Genomic DNA, 21,169 nt, shown 5'->3' with positions numbered 1-21,169 from the left:
TGACTTCTTGTGGTTCCCTGTGGATTCTTCTCCCTCTTCCTCTACATCCTCTGGCCTTCTTCTCTTTTGGTTTTTTAATCTCTCTCTGTTTTCTGACTGGATGTTTTTTGAGGTGGATGGTTCTTCTTGTCTTATCTCTAAAAAATGGTTATTTCCGTTTATATTATCATTTGTAGTCTCTAATGTCTCATACCTGTTTTTTGTTTCTATATCTTTATATGTGTTGTCGTAATCATGTTTATATTTTTCTTGTCTATAGTATCCATTTTTATTATTATTGTATTGATTGTAATTTTGCCCATCATGATTGTAATTATGTCTTTCTTGATTGTGATTGTATCCTCCAGATTTATGATGGTATCTATCATGATTGTAATTTTGTCTTTCTTGATTGTGATTGTATCCTTCAGATTTATGATAGTATCTATCTTGATCTATATTCTGTTCTCTGGGATATATGTGTCTCGGTCTTTCATTTCTCTGAAAATATGTGTCTGTATTATATATTGGTCTTCTCCAATAATTTCTTTGCTCCCAATTATTATTATATTCCTCTCTGTTTCTCCAATTTGTAGTATAATTCCCTCTATTTTGTCTGTGATAGGGTCTCTCCATTTGTTCTCTATTATCCCAATCTTGAGTATAATTGTTGTGTCTTAACCCTCTTCGATCTGGGGATTGTCTTCTGTTAAAATCTCTTCTATCTCTATGATCTAGGGTTATTCTTCTTCCATAAGGTGTATAGTCTCTATTATAATACTCTCTATGATTATTTACAGCTGTTTTAGGATAATAATTCTCCCTATTTGTCCAGGTGTCGTTCTGATGATACTCATCAGAAGCTGTTTTACTGTTGGTATTGTATTTGTATGAATTACTATTTATTGGATTCTGTGACTTTTTATTAGTTTTTTTAAACAGATCATTGTTCCCATTTTTATTTGTACTTTCAGTTATTTCTATTGTTTCCATTTCTCCTTCTTCATTGGCTTTATCTATCTTGGTTTCTCTATATACTGTTCGGTTTTCTCTGTTTTCTATAGAATTTTTATTATAGTCATTTTCGTCTCTGTCTAATTTTCTCTTTTTACTCTGATTAATACTACTACTCAGATCCTTCATGTTTTTAATTATTATTTGTTGTCTTTCTTTGAATTCAGGATCTTCACTATATGGTTTTAATGTTTCTTTAAATTGGTTTATCTTAATGCATAAATTTTCTAATGTCCTTGTACGGGCTTTGATAATTACTTGCATCAGATCTAAAGATGCTTTCTCAAGGATATTACACCATCCTGAATTCAAAGAAAGACAACAAATAATAATTAAAAACATGAAGGATCTGAGTAGTAGTATTAATCAGAGTAAAAAGAGAAAATTAGACAGAGACGAAAATGACTATAATAAAAATTCTATAGAAAACAGAGAAAACCGAACAGTATATAGAGAAACCAAGATAGATAAAGCCAATGAAGAAGGAGAAATGGAAACAATAGAAATAACTGAAAGTACAAATAAAAATGGGAACAATGATCTGTTTAAAAAAACTAATAAAAAGTCACAGAATCCAATAAATAGTAATTCATACAAATACAATACCAACAGTAAAACAGCTTCTGATGAGTATCATCAGAACGACACCTGGACAAATAGGGAGAATTATTATCCTAAAACAGCTGTAAATAATCATAGAGAGTATTATAATAGAGACTATACACCTTATGGAAGAAGAATAACCCTAGATCATAGAGATAGAAGAGATTTTAACAGAAGACAATCCCCAGATCGAAGAGGGTTAAGACACAACAATTATACTCAAGATTGGGATAATAGAGAACAAATGGAGAGACCCTATCACAGACAAAATAGAGGGAATTATACTACAAATTGGAGAAACAGAGAGGAATATAATAATAATTGGGAGCAAAGAAATTATTGGAGAAGACCAATATATAATACAGACACATATTTTCAGAGAAATGAAAGACCGAGACACATATATCCCAGAGAACAGAATATAGATCAAGATAGATACTATCATAAATCTGAAGGATACAATCACAATCAAGAAAGACAAAATTACAATCATGATAGATACCATCATAAATCTGGAGGATACAATCACAATCAAGAAAGACATAATTACAATCATGATGGGCAAAATTACAATCAATACAATAATAATAAAAATGGATACTATAGACAAGAAAAATATAAACATGATTACGACAACACATATAAAGATATAGAAACAAAAAACAGGTATGAGACATTAGAGACTACAAATGATAATATAAACGGAAATAACCATTTTTTAGAGATAAGACAAGAAGAACCATCCACCTCAAAAAACATCCAGTCAGAAAACAGAGAGAGATTAAAAAACCAAAAGAGAAGAAGGCCAGAGGATGTAGAGGAAGAGGGAGAAGAATCCACAGGGAACCACAAGAAGTCAAGATAAAAGACACAACAGACACTAACACAACAGATAATAATAATGGCATATTCAATTTGAGTGATAAAGTATTGAACAAAGAACAAACAGACATTTTAGCTAAAGGACTATCGTTCGCCCCATCTACTAGAATAAATAAATTTAATACATTAATAAATGCTAACCAATTTATAAGAAAGCTGACTTTAAAAAGACATTTTCTAAAAAATCCCCAAGAGAGACAAATACAAACTGCTAACACAGAATATATACACACATCACTCAAACCCAAATCACAATACTATCCAACACAAGACAAAGGGAAATATGTTGAGATGTTCGAAAAGCTAATTAAAGAAGACATACAAAAATGCGAAATCAATAAAAGACAACCACTAAATTTAACTAAGAAAGAAAAATCTACTCTAAAAGAACTTAAGGAGGATCCCAGTATAACAATAAAACAAGCAGATAAAGGAGGAGGAGTGGTAATACTCAATACAAAAGACTATGTAAGAGAAGCCAATAGGATACTAGGAGATACAAACACGTATAGAAAAATACCATTCAATCCCATTCAGAAACAGACGAAACAATTTGAAAGTATTATTAACAAAGCAAAAACATTAGAAATAATTAATAACCAAGAATACCTATTTATAAACATCAAATATCCAAAAACACCTGTTTTTTATTACTTACCCAAAATACACAAGACCTTAGATCAGCCACCTGGACGTCCCATAATTTCAGGAATCGATAGTTTAACCTCAAATATGTCACAATATGTGGATACATTCCTTCAGAAATATGTACATAATCTACCATCATACCTAAAAGACACGACTGATTTCCTAAACATAATAACAGATATAAACTGGAAAAGTGACTACATATTAGTCACTTGTGATGTGAATTCGCTATATACTAACATCCAACATAAATTAGGTATGGAAGCCTCAGAACATTTTCTAAATTCAGATTATGAAATGAAAACATCACAAATTAAATTTATTTTAGAATGCATAAAATTTATATTGGAAAACAATTATTTTAATTTTAACAATAATTTTTATTTACAACTAAAAGGGACAGCTATGGGCACGAGGTTTGCACCCAGTTATGCAAATCTATTCATGGGGAGGTTTGAAGAAGAACATATCCTACGCTCCCCATGGGGTGCAAACCTCGTGCTCTATAAAAGGTTCATTGATGACATATTCCTCATTTGGAAAGGTGATGAAGAATTACTAAGTTTGTTTCTTGAAGACTTAAACTCCAACAATTGGGGATTGAATTTCACCTATGAATATAGTAAGGAGAATATACACTTTTTAGATGTCCAGATCAACATTAGCAACAACATTATCAATACTAGGACCTATTTTAAACCCACTGACACAAATAGTTATATAAATCCAGAAAGTTGCCATTTAAAAAAATGGATTGACAATATACCAAAAGGTCAATTCTATAGAATGAAAAAAAACTGCTCAGAATCCCAAGTATTTTTACAACAAGCAGAATTATTAGAAAAGAAATTTCAAGAAAAAGGTTATCAGGAAAGGAAAATAATAGAAGCAAAGACACAGGCCATACAGAAAGATAGATCCGAATTATTAAAATATAATAAAAAAGATGTCAACAAGAACATACATAGAGAACTGTCATTTATAACAGAATATAATGAAGATCACAGAACCATAAAAAAGATTCTAGAAAGGCATTGGCACATAATAAGAAAGGATCCACTTCTATCAGATATTATAGATGAACATCCCAATATGATATACCGAAAGACTAAAAACTTAAAAAGCATACTGGCACCAAGCGAATTTAATAAAACTATAAAAACAAGAGAACAAGACCTATTAGGTAATAAACTACTTGGTTTCTTCCCGTGCAATAGCTGTAAAGCTTGCAAATATGGGAAAAAAGCTAAAGAAGTTATAGCTTCAAATAACAACTTCAAACATCACATTAGAGAAACAATAAGATGCTCAGATACTAATATAATTTATCTTATCCAATGCCAATGCAAACTTCAATACTTAGGACAAACTAGCAGACCTCTACACGATAGAATTAGAGAACATCTTCTAAATATCAAACATGGCAACTCTAAACATCTTCTCTCTAAACACTTCACAGAAGTACACCAACAGAAACCAATAGGTTTCCAATACTGGGGTATAAAGAAAATAATTAAAAACAGAGGAGGTGATATGGAAAAAACATTACTGTTAAAAGAAGCAGAACTAATATTCAAATTCAACACACTATCTCCAAACGGATTAAATGCTGAACTGAATTTAAATCCATTCATTTAGGACAGATCCATATTACCATATACCTATATATAAATTCCTGTATACCTTCCCCACAAATAAAAGCCAAGCTTGTAAACATTTTTTTGACACCTCAGCAAACACATATAAATATATAAAATAATATTTTTTCATTCATTTACTTTTCATTGATTTTCATTGGTTCTAATAATAAATTCTCTATTGGTTTTATAAGCCTTTTTTATGTTATATATAATCTATGCCATTAATTTGTAATAACTTCTTAACATTTCTGTAATAATGTCTTAGTATTCCTACATACTATCTAAGTAGCGAATGATATTTATATATGATAGTATCTGTAAGAGACATACCTACTCTTTATATAGTAGGAACATACGATATACAATGGTGTAAAAAAACGGATATAGACAAACTTATATCATACATCATATGTGTATATACATTCAGTCTGAAGAATTAGACACAAAACTTAAGATGTTTTATTATTACTTTCTACAATATGCAAATCTAATGTGAATATATCAATACAGAGACAGACGGACTTTTAACAAAAACAGCTGAAAAAATTTGAATAATCAAGGAGGAGTTAAGAGAACATACTATATTAGAGCCATCCAAACACACAGGAGTATTCTGTCTTGATAAAGGCGCGATATAGCGCTGAAACGCGTAGATCTGACCAACCAGTGTGACAAGGAAGAAAAGGCTCTAACAAATACGAGGAATTCGTCCAAGAACCACTCCCCCCACGACCCGACTACTTGATTGGACCTCTGAGGACCATACGTAAAGCCTACATACGTCTGGGTAAGAAGGGACTGCCGGGAAATACAAAACGGCGAGACGCCGAAAAGAAAAAGAATCAACAAACCCGCAGCAGAAACCCGCCAGGTAACCTTCCGGAACACCGACAATATTGAAGAGGAGGTAAGGTAAATCAGTAGTACGGCAAGGGGGAGCACTACTTCACGCCGTTTGACTCACAGGCTCAGATTCTGAGCCATTTTTAACAGTGACATTTTACATTATAAACAAACGCTCTGAACAGAGAGCATTTTTAACAGGGACAAACACCCTTGGATAAATACAAATAGTTGTGGCCACAACTCACACATTTTATCATTCACGGAACTGTCATTTGACGACCAACGTATACCTATACATATTTAACTATAGGTTTTTAAACAGGATCATTAACACTGTTACCATTAACGCTAACTGGATTTGATGTACATTAACATCTGATATGCATTTACATCTGTTTTGCACATATATCAGTCAAGGAATATATGTATATATCTTTTAAGGAATTGTCTCTGTATTGAAATTAATGTGTATTATCCTACAAGCTGCACATCTATAGCGATTGTATACACAATACAATCACCTGCACCATTGCTAACATTAATGAGTTTTAGGAGATAAGTCATTCTCAGTACTTCAGAGTCGTTAACCTATAAGAAATATTAGGCGAGTATAACGTAACTGCTATTTAGCAATTTTGTATTTTATAATTACACTTTTATATGGTTTAGCAATTTTGTATTTTATAATTACACTTTTATATGGTTATCAATAAATCGATGTATAAAGAAATTATCTTTTAAATATTGCTTAGTAAAATTATATTAACACTTATCTGAATATATTGTCTTATTTTCAATTCATATCAATGTGGTTTTAAAATACCCCAAAGAAGGGCATCGAATTTATTCTACCAAACCTAGTCATATAGTCTAGACTGACATTCATTGTTAACCCTCGAGACAATAGTCTCATACATTATTTGAGACAACTATCTCATATTTCACTAGATATATTAGATATTTAGAAAATATATCCCAATCACAGATCAGCTATATTATTTGAGATAACTATCTCACACTTCACTAGATATATTAGAAATATATCCCAATCAAAGATTGGTTATATATCATTTTTATTTAGTTATTCACTATATTATTTTTATTTTATTTCATTCACCACTGATACCAATCAAAGATTGGCTCACACAACACACATCTAACCACAATCCTACTCACAGCTCACACCAGAGCGCTCCCCTCCCCCCACGTAGCTTGTTTTCATAATCACATCTGATTTTGGGAGAGATCAGATTTAGGGGCAGCATAGTTGAGTCAGATATAATATCTCCACACACCATTTGCAGCATTTTTATGATGCATTTGCTGATTATGCAGTTCTACTGATTCTTTCTTTAAAAATAATCCCATTACTCAAATTAAAGTGTTTTATCTTATGATGAGCACAAAGGTAAAATGATTTAATGGGCATGCTAGTGTAAAAATCAAATGCTTTATGTTGTTAGAACATTTTATTTTTAAAAAGCTTCCCTTCTTTTAACAATTAATTAATTTGCTCAAAAAGGTTAAAGGGGTAAGACACCCAAAATGTTCCTTTCATGATTTAGATAGAGCACGTGATGTTAAACAGCTTTCTAATTTACTTCTATTATCAATGTTTCTTTGTTCTCTTGGTATCATTGGTTGAAAAGCAGGGATGTAGGCTTAGGAGCCAGCCCATTTCTGAAGCACTATATGGCAGCAGCTTTTCAAGAATGCTATGCATTTGCAAGGGCACTAGATGGTGGCACATTTTCTTGCCATGTTGAGCTCCAGATTCCTATGTAGGTATCTCTTCAACAAAGAATATCATAGGAACTAAATAAATTTGATAATAAAAGTTAATTGGAAACTTTTTTTAAAAAAAAATTGTATGCCCTGTCTAAATAAAAAAGATTAAGATAAATTGAGATCAGTAGGTCTCTGAGCAGCAGTTTACAGCATTTCTGTATGATTTCCATATTTCTCATATCCAGTAATGATAAAATGGTTGATTCAGAAAGAGCACACAATTTTGAGAATTTTTCCAATTTACTTCCATTATCAAACTTTGCACAGCCATTTTATATTCACACTTGGTGAGGCCCCAGCTCCTACTGAGCATGTGCACAAGCTCACAGGGTATACGTATACGAGTCTCTGAGTGGCTGATGTCTGTCACATGGTACAGGGGGCCGGAAAATGGGAGAAAAAATACATTTGCCAGAAAAAAAAAATATCCACTGCTTTTAGGAAATTCATAGTAAGTGTTATTACATTGTCTTTTCATTATGCACTTGTTAATTATGCAATTCTACTGTATTTAGTGGTGCTTTAACAGAAAAAAAGAGACCATTTCTCTACTCACCTTAACCTTCAGATAAAGGAAACTGCTTTTTTTATCTGCCCCTTTGGATGATTCCAAATTAAAATGTTTGCATCCACCAGCTTTTGCTAACTCTGCTGATTTCACCACATAGTCATGATCCACACGAATAAATCCTGCCTGAAAAAGAAGGCGGCAATTACTAGAATTTATTTAAGATACAAAGTAATAACCCTGAAACTAAATAAAACTTAAGTTTGTTAAATGACTAGAACATTATTAAATAAACCAGGAGTGGGGATATCTCAATCCAACTAGTAATCCCTAAATTAAAATCAGGGGAATGTGTAGAGGTTAGAAAGAACAAATGACACAAACCAATGTGAAGTCAATACCTGATATCATGTACACAAGGAATCCCTCCTGTCTAAATTATTACTACTTGCCGACACTGATTAATATTGGGATTTTGCACAAGCTTTATTTCCTGTTATTCTGCAATATGCAGACAGTTTGATCTAACAACCACCTCTTGTTTTGTTTCCTACAAGGGTTCTCAGGGTTGTTTCATACAATCTATACTGTGACCAAATATAGGCAATCTTTTTGCAGCCTTTTTTTGCTGGCCATGCAGAGGCACCCATATCAAACCTGCAACCCCTATGTCTTCCATAAACTGACATCATATCCCTGGCCCTGCAGCCTCTTTTAGCCATATACTCATATTAGACCCCCTAACTCTGCAGCCCTGTTTACCTGCCGCATACTCAGATCAAACCCCTGGCTCTGCAGCTCCTCTGTCTGCCACATACTCGCATCAAACCCCTGGCTCTGCAGCTCCTCTGTCTGCCACATACTCACATCAAACCCCTGGCTCTGCAGCTCCTCTGTCTGCCACATACTCACATCAAACCCCTGGCTCTGCAGCTCCTCTGTCTGCCACATACTCGCATCAAACCCCTGGCTCTGCAGCTCCTCTGTCTGCCACATACTCACATCAAATCCTTGGCTCTGCAGCTCCTCTGTCTGCCACATACTCACATCAAATCCCTGGCTCTGCAGCTCCTCTGTCTGCCACATACTCACATCAAATCCCTGGCTCTGCAGCTCCTTTGTCTACCACCTGCTCGCATCAAACCCCTGGCTCTGCAGCTCCTCTGTCTGCCACATACATCAAGCCCCTGGCTCTGCAGCTCCTCTGTCTACCACATACTCGCATCAAACCCCTGGCTCTGCAGCTCCTCTGTCTGCCACATACTCACATCAAACCCCTGGCTCTGCAGCTCCTCTGTCTGCCACATACTCACATCAAATCCCTGGCTCTGCAGCTCCTCTGTCTGCCACATACATCAAACCCCTGGCTTTGCAGCTCCTCTGTCTACCACATACTCACATCAAACGCCTGGCTCTGCAGCTCCTCTACCTGCCTCATACTCACATCAAACCCCTGGCTCTGCAGCTCCTCTGTCTGCCACATACTCGCATCAAACCCCTGGCTCTGCAGCTCCTCTGTCTGCCACATACTCGCATCAAACCCCTGGCTCTGCAGCTCCTCTGTCTGCCACATACTCGCATCAAACCCCTGGCTCTGCAGCTCCTCTGTCTGCCACATACTCGCATCAAACCCCTGGCTCTGCAGCTCCTATGTCTGCCACATACTCGCATCAAACCCCTGGCTCTGCAGCTCCTCTGTCTGCCACATACTCACATCAAATCCTTGGCTCTGCAGCTCCTCTGTCTGCCACATACTCACATCAAATCCCTGGCTCTGCAGCTCCTCTGTCTGCCACATACTCACATCAAATCCCTGGCTCTGCAGCTCCTTTGTCTACCACCTGCTCGCATCAAACCCCTGGCTCTGCAGCTCCTCTGTCTGCCACATACATCAAACCCCTGGCTCTGCAGCTCCTCTGTCTACAACATACTCGCATCAAACCCCTGGCTCTGCAGCTCCTCTGTCTGCCACATACTCACATCAAACCCCTGGCTCTGCAGCTCCTCTGTCTGCCACATACTCGCATCAAACCCCTGGCTCTGCAGCTCCTCTGTCTGCCACATACTCACATCAAATCCCTGGCTCTGCAGCTCCTCTGTCTGCCACATACATCAAACCCCTGGCTTTGCAGCTCCTCTGTCTACCACATACTCACATCAAACGCCTGGCTCTGCAGCTCCTCTACCTGCCTCATACTCACATCAAACCCCTGGCTCTGCAGCTCCTCTGTCTGCCAAATACTCACATCAAACTTCTGGCTCTGCAGCTCCTCTACCTGCCTCATACTCACATCAAACCCTGGCTCTGTAGCTCCTCTATCTGCCAAATACTCACATCAAACACCTGGCGCTGCCTCTCCTCTGTCTGCCACATACATCAATCCCCTGGCTCTGCAACTCCTCTGTCTGCCACATACATCAAACCCCATGGCCCTGCAGCCCCTCTGTAAGTCATATATTCACATCAAACCCCTGACCCTGCAGCCCCTCTGTAAGTCATATATTCACATCAAACCCCTGACCCTGCAGCCCCTCTGTAAGTCATATATTCACATCAAACCCCTGGCCCTGCAACCCCTCTGTAAGTCATATATTCACATCAAACCCCTGGCCCTATACAGCCCCTCTGTTTGCTAGATACTTATTCCATTGGCAATGTATAGTAAGATTTACTATGCAGAACAACTCAATAATTATTTCTCTATTTGCTTTTTTTAAAGTAAAAAATAATCTGATTGCACATTTCATCAAGCAGATTTCCTCAGTGGAATGTTTGTGCTTCTTCTACATAAAACACATATACTGCTACTAGTCTCTTGCCAACAGGAGGAATCTGTAATCAATTCACAATCTTGTTAAAACATAATGCAGTCCTTTGACTAGAAAAGAACCATAATCTAAAACTACATACCTGATATGCAATATTTATTTTAGGAACAAAAGCTACTGTCTGTGTTTATATTTCTATATAGAATGTAAGCTGTCCTGTATAATACCTTGCACATCACAGATAGTAAATCAGAGGCTAAACAAACCCCCTTTTCAGTCTGTAACTGTATTTAGTTTTATGTTATCACATAATAATTGTACTGATTGCAATAATCATGATGGATGAGTGTGAGCTTTATAAACCAATGATAATAATGTCAGATGAAGTTCTAAATCTTTACATTTAATTATTTGTGACTTTATAATTATGTTTCTAGGATTGAGAGGAGTTGTGAGTGTTCCTAATGAGATTTCATATTCATTGTCACATTTTCAACTCCTGCCGCTACCAACTTCATTAGAGTATTGACATGTTTTATTTAATATTATAAATTGTTCATTTGTATTAAAAGGACACTTAAAAGGCCATAATACCCAAATGTTTAAACACTTGAAAATGATGCAGTATAGCTGTAAAAAGCGGACTAGAAAATATCACCTGAACATCTCTATGTAAAAAAGAAAGATATTTTACCTCAAAAGTTCCTCAGTAGCCACATCCCATTGTAAATGATTTCTAAGCAGCATATTAGTATGTCTGTCCTGGGACAGCTAAGGGGATGAGCCTCGTGCACTCTCATATTATTTCCCTATTCAGGTTAAAGGAAGCTTACTATGAAATCTCATGAAAGTTAAGTCAAATCTCATGAGATCACAGAAAAAGAGTTCATGACCTCAGCACTGCTGATGCTGATTGGCTGCTGTTCATTTCTTCATACTGTATTTTTTTTTTTTTACCTGCAGCTGGGAGCAGCTGAGTATAACTTTTTACACAGAACTTACTCTGCTGAGCTGAGGAGATTGTGAGGTAAAATATCTTCCTTTTTTACATAGAGATGCTCAGGTGATATTTTCCTGTCAGCTTTTTACAGTTATACTGCATCAGTTTCAAGTGATTTAGCATATGAGTATTATGTCCCTTTAGGTAAAACATTTTCTTTCATAATTCAGATAGAGCACAAAAATAAAACAAAAAAAACTTTCCAATTTATTTATATTATCAAATTGTGCACAACTCTGAGCATGTGCAATAGTTCAGTGCGTAGATATGAGTCTGTGAATTTCTAATAGCTGTCACATGATACAGGGGCCAGCAAATGGAAGATATTTCAAATATATTGGAAAACAAATCTACTGCTCATTTAAAAATTCAATGTAAGTGCTATTACTTTTTTTATTGTGCATTTGTTGATTCTGCAATTCTACTGTATTTAATAGTCCTTTAAATGAGTATAAAGAAGTTATAATGAAATGCATGCACTTTATGTTTAACTTCCGCAAAGGGATTAAACACATATTTAAAGTCACCTCCAGGGCAGCAATACACTGCCAGACCTGAGTTGATATTTGGCTGCTATACACATATGCTGTCCCTGATTGGCTCACTTGTGGACTAATAGTGTATTGCTGTTTAGAGATCTTTGCAGGGGTTAAACACATATTATTGGCAAGCAAATGTGTATTAAGAAAAATATTTTAAAATATTAGAACATTTTATCATACCTCCCAACATTTGTGGATGAGTATGAGGGACACAGGAGGTTGATAGGAGCCGTCACCATTTTGTGGGTGGAGCCACGTATGAAGGGGAGGGATCATAGGGGGTTAGTGGGTGGGGTTGTGGGTGTTTCTGGGTGTTCCGTGAGTAGCGCTAAGGGAAATTCTGCCTCAGAGGGACTGAGCTCAGAATCAGAGACTACCCCTCTCAAATAGCGACAGTTGAGAGGTCTGTTTTATTATTGCCTTTTTATGTCACGTTATCCCCCTCCTCAACCAGGGGCACTGAAATGCATAGAATACAAATGTGCTAAAGTTGTCATTGGCAGCCAAGAAAACAACAACATTATTCTTTACTGCTAACACAATGTCAAAAAATATTTTAAATTTGAACTTTAAACTGTTTTGTTTTATGGACAAAAATGATATCATTTTGAACGTTAAACTCTTCTATATTTGTGCACTGGCAAAAATGTGTTAATCTTTAATGTTAAAATGTTCTACATTAAGGTATTGTCATCAATTGTATTTTTAATAGATCATATCTAGAAATTTTGACACTAATATTTTGATATTACTTCAAGACATTGTGTCCCATTTATATTTGATTGTATTAAAAAAAAGGTTGTTAATATATAACATATACTAAAGAATATTGCCAACAACTTTAGTTAAGAATGTTTTCAAGCATTGATAATCACTTTTGTTACAATTGCATCAAGTTTTGCAGCTTTTAAAAACCAGCCAATGAAAAGTTGTTGTACCCACGCTGCATTTTGTGCTAATCCCTGATCAGTCAGGGGGTAATTTGATTAAAGTGAGCCTTTAATTTTCTTGGCTTTAGTTCTGCGTTAAGCATTCCTTAATAGAGTTCTGCCATCTTCAATTGTCCACTGCAAATTAAAGTGACATAAATACTGTGAGGTTTTTTCTCTCAATCTGATTAGCCAACCAACTCATTAAATGCAACCCCCAGCCTTCAGAAATCAGCGTCCTTCCTTTCACTGACTGGGCTTACAACTGACAAATTCTCCTTGAAGAACATACATGAACGCTGAATCAAAGTACTCCACATTTAACCCATCAACCCTTTTCAATAGTAAGTAAATGACAGAATGCCTGCCCATTTTGCATTGCAGTTCCCTGGTCACAGATAAAATATTATTGTATAAGCTATAAGGTTTGCTAAGCTCACACATCTCACAAATCCACAAAACTCTAAAGTAGATTGGTTTCTAAACTGAGTTAGTAAGTAATCCTCACTTATTTTGCATTTATCCCATAATTACAAGAAGACTAAATTCTAAAACGTTTTATACAGAATTCACAACAAGGTGGATATACCACAAAATTAAAGTTGTAGAATCTGCTATTTTGTCTTTATATTAGCTAACTAGCATTCTCATAAAATTGAGACTGGAATATATAGATTTAATGTCTGTTAGAAAAACAGGTAAAGAAAGAAGGTGTAAAATTAAAGGGACATGAAACACTATGAAATTGTAATGTGAACTGTCTGAAAGCTAAACAAACAACAACATAAATTGCAATAAACTTTCATTATTTATTTTCCCTTTTTCTTGTAAACTTGTAATATATGCAGAGTATGTTGTAATTATAAGGTGCTTTATGTATGCTAAATTTAATTTTAACTGCTGTTCTAGAACAAAAACATTTTAAAATCTAGGTAGAGAATTCAAGTGGCATACTGGCAGCAGGTAGTTAATGGAAATGACCTATTTTGATGTTTAATTCCTTAAAGGGACGTGAAACTCAAATTTTCTTTCATGATTTAGGATAGAGCATACATTTATAAACAACATTCTAATTTGCGTCTATTATCAATTTTGCTTCATTCTCTTGGTATCCTTTATTGAAGGAGGAGCAATACACTACTGGGAGCTAGCTGAGCACATAAGTAAGTCATCTATGTGCAGCCACCAAGCGGTAACTAGCTCCCAGCTCATGAGCCTACCTTAGTATTCTTTTCAACAAAGAACATGAGAACGCAGCAAATTATAACTTTTATATTGACATTACAGTTATTTTATATATACACATAACAAGTATCAGCAATTTAGTATTGAATTGAAAAGATCTGCATACAAAGTAAAGGTTTTAAAAAGGGCCAATTAAGTCCAAATTAAACTATCATGATTCAGATAAAACAGCTATTTTAAAAAAAAAAAACTTTCCAATTTACTTTCATTAACAAAATGTGCACAGTCTTTTTATATTTACACTTTTCTCTTGTTAGGTGTATCCAGTCCACGGATCATCCATTACTTGTGGGATATTCTCCTTCCCAACAGGAAGTTGCAAGAGGATCACCCACAGCAGGGCTGCTATATAGCTCCTCCCCTAACTGCCATACCCAGTCATTCTCTTGCAAGCTCTCAACATAGCTGGAGGTAGTTATATAGAGGAAAGTGGTAAAATATAGTTAGTGTTTTCTTCAATCAAAAGTTTATTGTTTTTAAATGGTACCGGAGTGTACTGTTTTATCTCAGGCAGCATTTAGAAGAAGAATCTGCCTGCGTTTTTCTATGATCTTAGCAGAAGTAACTAAGATCCACTGCCGTTCTCACATATGTCTGAGGAGTGAGGTAACTTCAGAGGGAGAATGGCGTGCAGGGTATCCTGCAATAAGGTATGTGCAGTTAAGTTTTTCTAGGGATGAAATTTGCTAGAAAATGATGCTGATACCGGATTAATGTAAGTTAAAGCCTAAATACAGTGATTTAATAGCGACTAGTATCAGGCTTGCTATCAGAGGTATATACTCTGATTAACGTGCAATATAAAACGTTTGCTGGCATGTTTAATCGTTTTAATATATGCTTTGGTGATAAAACTTATTGGGGCCTAGTTTTTTCCACATGGCTGGCTTTATTTTTGCCTAGAAACAGTTTCCTGAGGCTTTCCACTGATATAGTATAAAAGTTAGAGTTGGTGCAGTTAAAATTACAAACTGTGACATTCAGCTTCCCTCAGCAGTCCCCTGCATGCTATAGGACATCTCTGAAGGGCTCAAAAGGCTTCAAAAGTTGGAGCTCAGTTGTTATGACTGTTTAAAAAACATATTTTTCGTTTTGTTAATCTGTTTTTTGTATTAAGGGGTTAATCATCCATTTTCAAGTGGGTGCAATGCTCTGCTAACTTGTTACATACACTGTAAAAATTTCGTTTGTTTAACTGCCTTTTTTCACTGTTATTTCAAATTTTGGCAAAATTTGTTTCTCTTAAAGGCACAGTAACGTTTTTTTACATTGCTTGTTAACTTGATTTAAAGTGTTTTCCAAGTTTGCTAGTCTCATTGCTAGTCTGTATAAACATGTCTGACATAGAGGAAACTCCTTGTTCATTATGTTTAAAAGCCATGGTTGAACCCCATAGGAGAATGTGTACTAAATATATTGATTTCACTTTAAACAATAAAGATCAGCTGTTATCTTTAAAAGAATTATCACCAGAGGATTCTGACGAGTGGGAAGTTATGTAGACTAACTCTCCCCACGTGTCGAACCCTTTGACTCCCGCTCAAGGGACTCACGCTAAAATGGCGCCAAGTACATCAAAGACGCCCATAGCGATTACTTTGCAGGACATGGCGGCAATCATGGATAATACCCTGTCAGCGGTATTAGCCAGACTGCCTGAATTCAGAGGAAAGCGCGATAGCTCTGGGGTTAGACGTAATACAGAGCGCGCAGATGTTTTAAGGCCCATGTCTGATACTGCGTCACAATATGCAGAAGCTGAGGAAGAGCTTCAGTCTGTGGGTGACGTCTCTGACTTGGGGAAACCTGATTCAGATATGTCTACTTTTAAAGTTAAGCTTGAGAACCTCCGGGTGTTGCTTGGAGAGGTTTTAGCTGCTCTGAATGACTGTGACACAATTTCAGTGCCAGAGAAATTGTGTATACTGGATAAATACTACGCGGTGCCGGTGTGTACTGACGTTTTTCCAATACCTAAAAGGTTTACAGAAATGATTACTAAGGAGTGGGACAGACCCGGTGTGCCATTTTCCCCCGCTCCTATTTTTAGAAAAATGTTTCCAATAGACGCCACCACACAGGACTTATGGCAGACGGTCCCTAAGGTGGAGGGAGCAGTTTCTACTTTAGCAAAGCGTACCACTATCCCTGTCGAGGACAGTTGTGCTTTTTCAGATCCAATGGATAAAAAAATTAGAAGGTTACCTTAAGAAAATGTTTATTCAACAAGGTTTTATCCTGCAGCCCATTGCATGCATTGCTCCTGTCATTGCTGCTGCGGCGTTCTGGTTTGAGTCTCTGGAAGAGGCCTTTCAGACAGCTACTCCATTGACTGAAATACTTGACAAGCTTAGAACACTTAAGCTAGCTAATTCTTTTGTTTCTGATGCCATTGTTCATTTGACTAAACTAACGGCTAGGAATTCTGGATTCGCCATCCAGGCGCGTAGGGCGCTATAGCTTAAATCTTGGTCAGCTGACGTGACTTCAAAGTCTAAATTACTTAAAGGGACACTGAACCCAAATTTTTTCTTTTGTAATTCAGAAAGAGCATGCAATTTTTAAGCAATTTTCTAATCTACTCCTATTATCAATTTTTCTTCGTTCTCTTGCTATCATTATTTGAAAAAGAAGGCATCTAAGCTTTTTTTTGGTTTCAGTACTCTGGACAGCACTTTTTTATTGGTGGATGAATTTATCCACCAATCAACAAGGACAACCCAGGTTGTTCACCAAAAATGGGCCGGCATCTAAACTTACATTCTTGCATTTCAAATAAAGATACCAAGAGAATGAAGAAAATTTGATAATAGGAGTAAATTAGAAAGTTGCTTAAAAGTTCATGCTCAATCTGAATCACGAAAGAAAATTTTTGGGTACAGTGTCCCTTTAACATTCCCTTCAAGGGGCAGACCCTATTCGGGCCTGGTTTGAAGGAAATTATTGCTGACATTACTGGAGGTAAGGGTCATACCCTTCCTCAGGACAGGGCCAAATCAAGGGCCAAACAGTCTAATTTTCGTGCCTTTCGAAACTTCAAGGCAGGTGCAGCATCAACTTCCTCTGCTACAAAACAAGAGGGAACTTTTGCGCAATCCAAGCCGGCCTGGAAATCTAACCAGGCCTGGAGCAAAGGCAAGCAGGCCAGAAAGCCTGCTGCTGCCTCTAAGACAGCATGAAGGAACGGCCCCCTATCCGGCAACGGATCTAGTAGGGGGCAGACTTTCTCTCTTCGCCCAGGCATGGGCAAGAGATGTTCAGGATCCCTGGGCGTTGGAGATCATATCTCAGGGATATCTTCTGGACTTCAAAGCTTCCCCCCCACAAGGGAGATTTTACCTTTCGAGATTATCTGTAAACCAGATAAAGAAAGAGGCATTCTTACGCTGTGTGCAAGACCTCCTAATAATGGGAGTGATCCATCCAGTTCCACAGATGGAACAAGGACAGGGATTTTATTCAAATCTGTTTGTGGTTCCCAAAAAAGAGGGAACCTTCAGACCAATTTTGGATCTAAAGATCTTAAACAAATTCCTCAGAGTTCCATCGTTCAAAATGGAAACTATTCGGACAATCCTACCTATGATCAAGGAGGGTCAGTACATGACCACAGTGGATTTGAAGGATGCTTACTCTCACATACCGATTCACAAAGATCATCATCGGTTCCTAAGGTTTGCCTTTCTAGACAGGCATTACCAGTTTGTGGCTCTTCCTTCGGGTTAGCTACAGCCCCAATAATTTTTACAAAGGTTCTGGGGTCTCTTCTGGCGGTCCTAAGACCACGGGGCATAGCAGTGGCTCTGAGACAAGACCTTCTACTACAAGGTCCTTTCAATCATCCAAATCTAATTTCTCTGAGACTGACTGCCTGGAGATTGAACGCTTGATTTTATCAAGGCGTGGCTTCTCCGAGTCAGTCATTGATACCTTAATACAGGCACGAAAGCCTGTAACCAGGAAAATCTACCATAAGATATGGCGCAAATATCTTCATTAGTGTGAATCCAAGAATTACTCATGGAGTAAGGTTAGGATTCCTAGGATATTGTCCTTTCTCCAAGAGGGTTTGGATAAAGGATTATCAGCTAGTTCTTTAAAGGGACAGATTTCTGCTCTGTCTATCCTTTTGCACAAGCGTCTGGCAGAGGTTCCAGACGTCCAGGCATTTTGTCAGGCTTTGGTTAGAATTAAGCCTGTGTTTAAACCTGTTGCTCCTCCATGGAGCTTAAACTTGGTTCTTAAGGTTCTTCAAGGAGTTCCGTTTGAACCCCTTCATTCCATTGATATCAAACTTTTATCTTGGAAAGTTCTGTTTTTGATGGCTATTTCATTGGCTCGTAGAGTCTCTGAGTTATCAGCTTTACAATGTGATTCTCCTTATCTGATTTTCCATACAGATAAAGTAGTTCTGCGTACAAAACCTGGGTTTCTACCTAAGGTAGTTTCCAACAAGAATATCAATCAAGAGATTGTTGTTCCATCATTGTGTCCTAATCCTTCTTCAAAGAAGGAACGTCTTTTACATAATTTGGACGTAGTCCGTGCTTTAAAGTTTTACTTACAAGCGACTAAAGATTTTCGTCAAATATCTTCCCTGTTTGTTGTTTACTCTGGACAGAGGAGAGGTCAAAAGGCTTCGGCAACCTCTCTTTCTTTTTGGCTTCGGAACATAATACGCTTAGCCTCTGAGACTGCTGGACAGCAGCCCCCTGAAAGGATTACAGCTCATTCTACTAGAGCTGTGGCTTCCACCTGGGCCTTTAAAAATGAGGCTTCTGTTGAACAGATTTGCAAAGCGGCGACTTGGTCTTCGCTTCATACCTTTTCAAAATTTTACAAATTTGATACTTTTGCTTCTTCGGAGGCTATTTTAGGGAGAAAGGTTCTACAGGCAGTGTTCCCTTCCGTTTAAGTACCTGCCTTGTCCCTCCCTTCATCCGTGCACTTTAGCTTTGGTATTGATATCCCACCAGTAATGGATGATCCGTGGACTGGATACACCTAACAAGAGAAAACATAATTTATGCTTACCTGATAAATTTATTTCTCTTGTGGTGTTATCCAGTCCACGGCCCGCCCTGTCCTTTTAAGGCAGGTCTAAATTTTAAACTACAGTCACCACTGCACCCTATGGTTTCTCCTTTCTCGGCTAGTTTCGGTCGAATGACTGGATATGGCAGTTAGGGGAGGAGCTATATAGCAGCTCTGCTGTGGGTGATCCTCTTGCAACTTCCTGTTGGGAAGGAGAATATCCCACAAGTAATGGATGATCCGTGGACTGGATACACCACAAGAGAAATACATTTATCAGGTAAGCATAAATTATGTTTTTGAGTCACCAGCTCCTACTGAGCATGTGCAACAATTCACAGACTATACGTATATGCATTTGTGATTGGCTGATGGCTGTCACATGATAAAGGAGGAGTGGAAATAGGCATAACATTGAAATTTGTCAGAAAAAAAAATCTACTACTTAGAAGTTCAGACTGAGTGCTATGGCATTGTCTTTTTATTATGCGTTTGTCAATTTTGCAAATCTACTGTATTTACTGGTCTGTTAAACATTTACTTTGTTAGCACAAGGTATAAAGTTTAGCAAATAAGGAATGACCTACTTGAAAACCCTGGTTTGTATGAATGAATGAATGAATGAATAGCAGGTGATCATATTTAAAAGTATATCTTATCTTGCAGAACTGGCACATTTTACAAATGAGCGCTCCCGTCTGCTGCAGCTCACCTCTGGCGGGCTGAATTCCCCTGGCGGAATTCAGCATTGCACACGAGCGCTATTTTGCGCTCGTGTGCAATCCCGCCCCCTGCCCGCGCACAGCCTATCACGTGCGAGCAGGAGCTGTCAATCTCCCCGGTCGGACTAGACCGCAGAGATTGTTTTTTGCCACTTTAGAAGTGGCGAAAAGTTAGGAAAGCAGCGGTCTGATGACCGCTGCTTGTTAAATACGACGTGCAGGTTCTCTTATGATAACCTGGAGCCGTAGGGGCTCAAAGGCTGGAGAAAGCCTTTAATAAATTGACCCCTAAATAGTCCCAGTTTTCGGTGGCTTACACCATAGTCACACATGCACTCTTTGCTTAAAGGGGCATTCTAGTCTAATAAAAAAAATATTTGTTTTCTTAACAGTTATTTTTAAACAAATTATTTTTTCTTTCTTTAGGGTTAACACCTTAATAAAGAAAGAAAAAAGTTAAAGGACCAGTCAACACAGCACAAAATACAAAACCAAAATAAATATACAGCCACATAGAGGATTACGTTTATAATGTATATGAGCATTCAAAATAAAAACTTAGATAGTAAAATTATTATAAAACTTACTTTTCTCCTGTCTGTTTTACCAATTGTTCTTAGGCTTGACCACCCCCCACGCCTAGAGGAGGATGGGCTCACTGTGAGTGACAAATTTTATCTTCCAATCCAAGATTAGCCTATTTGCATTTTTCCCCCCATTGTGTGTGCGCATGTGAGTGTGTACATGACCCCTTGCACGTGCACGTGACCCCCCTTGCACATGCATGTGACTCCCCCTCAGACGTGCACCATTGTCTTTATAAATTACAAGCAGGCACAGCATGAAAGGGAGCAGCTCTGCTGAACAGCATTTAGAGCAGGAGCTGTTCCCTTTCATGTCAGTTGGATTGGTGCCCCAGTATAGTGCTTCTCTGTCTAATATATTTTAGTGCACCCACATAATTGCAGCATAAATATTTATTTTGCTCCCCTTGCATGAACATTTTCACTATAAAAATAA

At 37.2% G+C, this 21,169-nt stretch overlaps 1 protein-coding gene across 1 annotated transcript in view; it reads right to left on the bottom strand.

The window, feature by feature from the left end:
* The window catches only part of HTATIP2 (HIV-1 Tat interactive protein 2), a 73,220-nt gene that overhangs the window by 25,189 nt on the left and 26,862 nt on the right, over positions 1–21,169 (bottom strand). Inside the window, exon 4 of the mRNA XM_053720369.1 lies at positions 7,957–8,094. Coding sequence (XP_053576344.1) covers positions 7,957–8,094 — 138 coding nt within the window. The remainder of the gene's footprint in view (positions 1–7,956; positions 8,095–21,169) is intronic.

The sequence above is a fragment of the Bombina bombina genome, chromosome 7 (assembly GCF_027579735.1).
Source record: "Bombina bombina isolate aBomBom1 chromosome 7, aBomBom1.pri, whole genome shotgun sequence".
Classification (NCBI taxonomy): Eukaryota; Metazoa; Chordata; class Amphibia; order Anura; family Bombinatoridae; genus Bombina; species Bombina bombina.
This window is presented reverse-complemented; position numbering and strand designations above follow the sequence as displayed.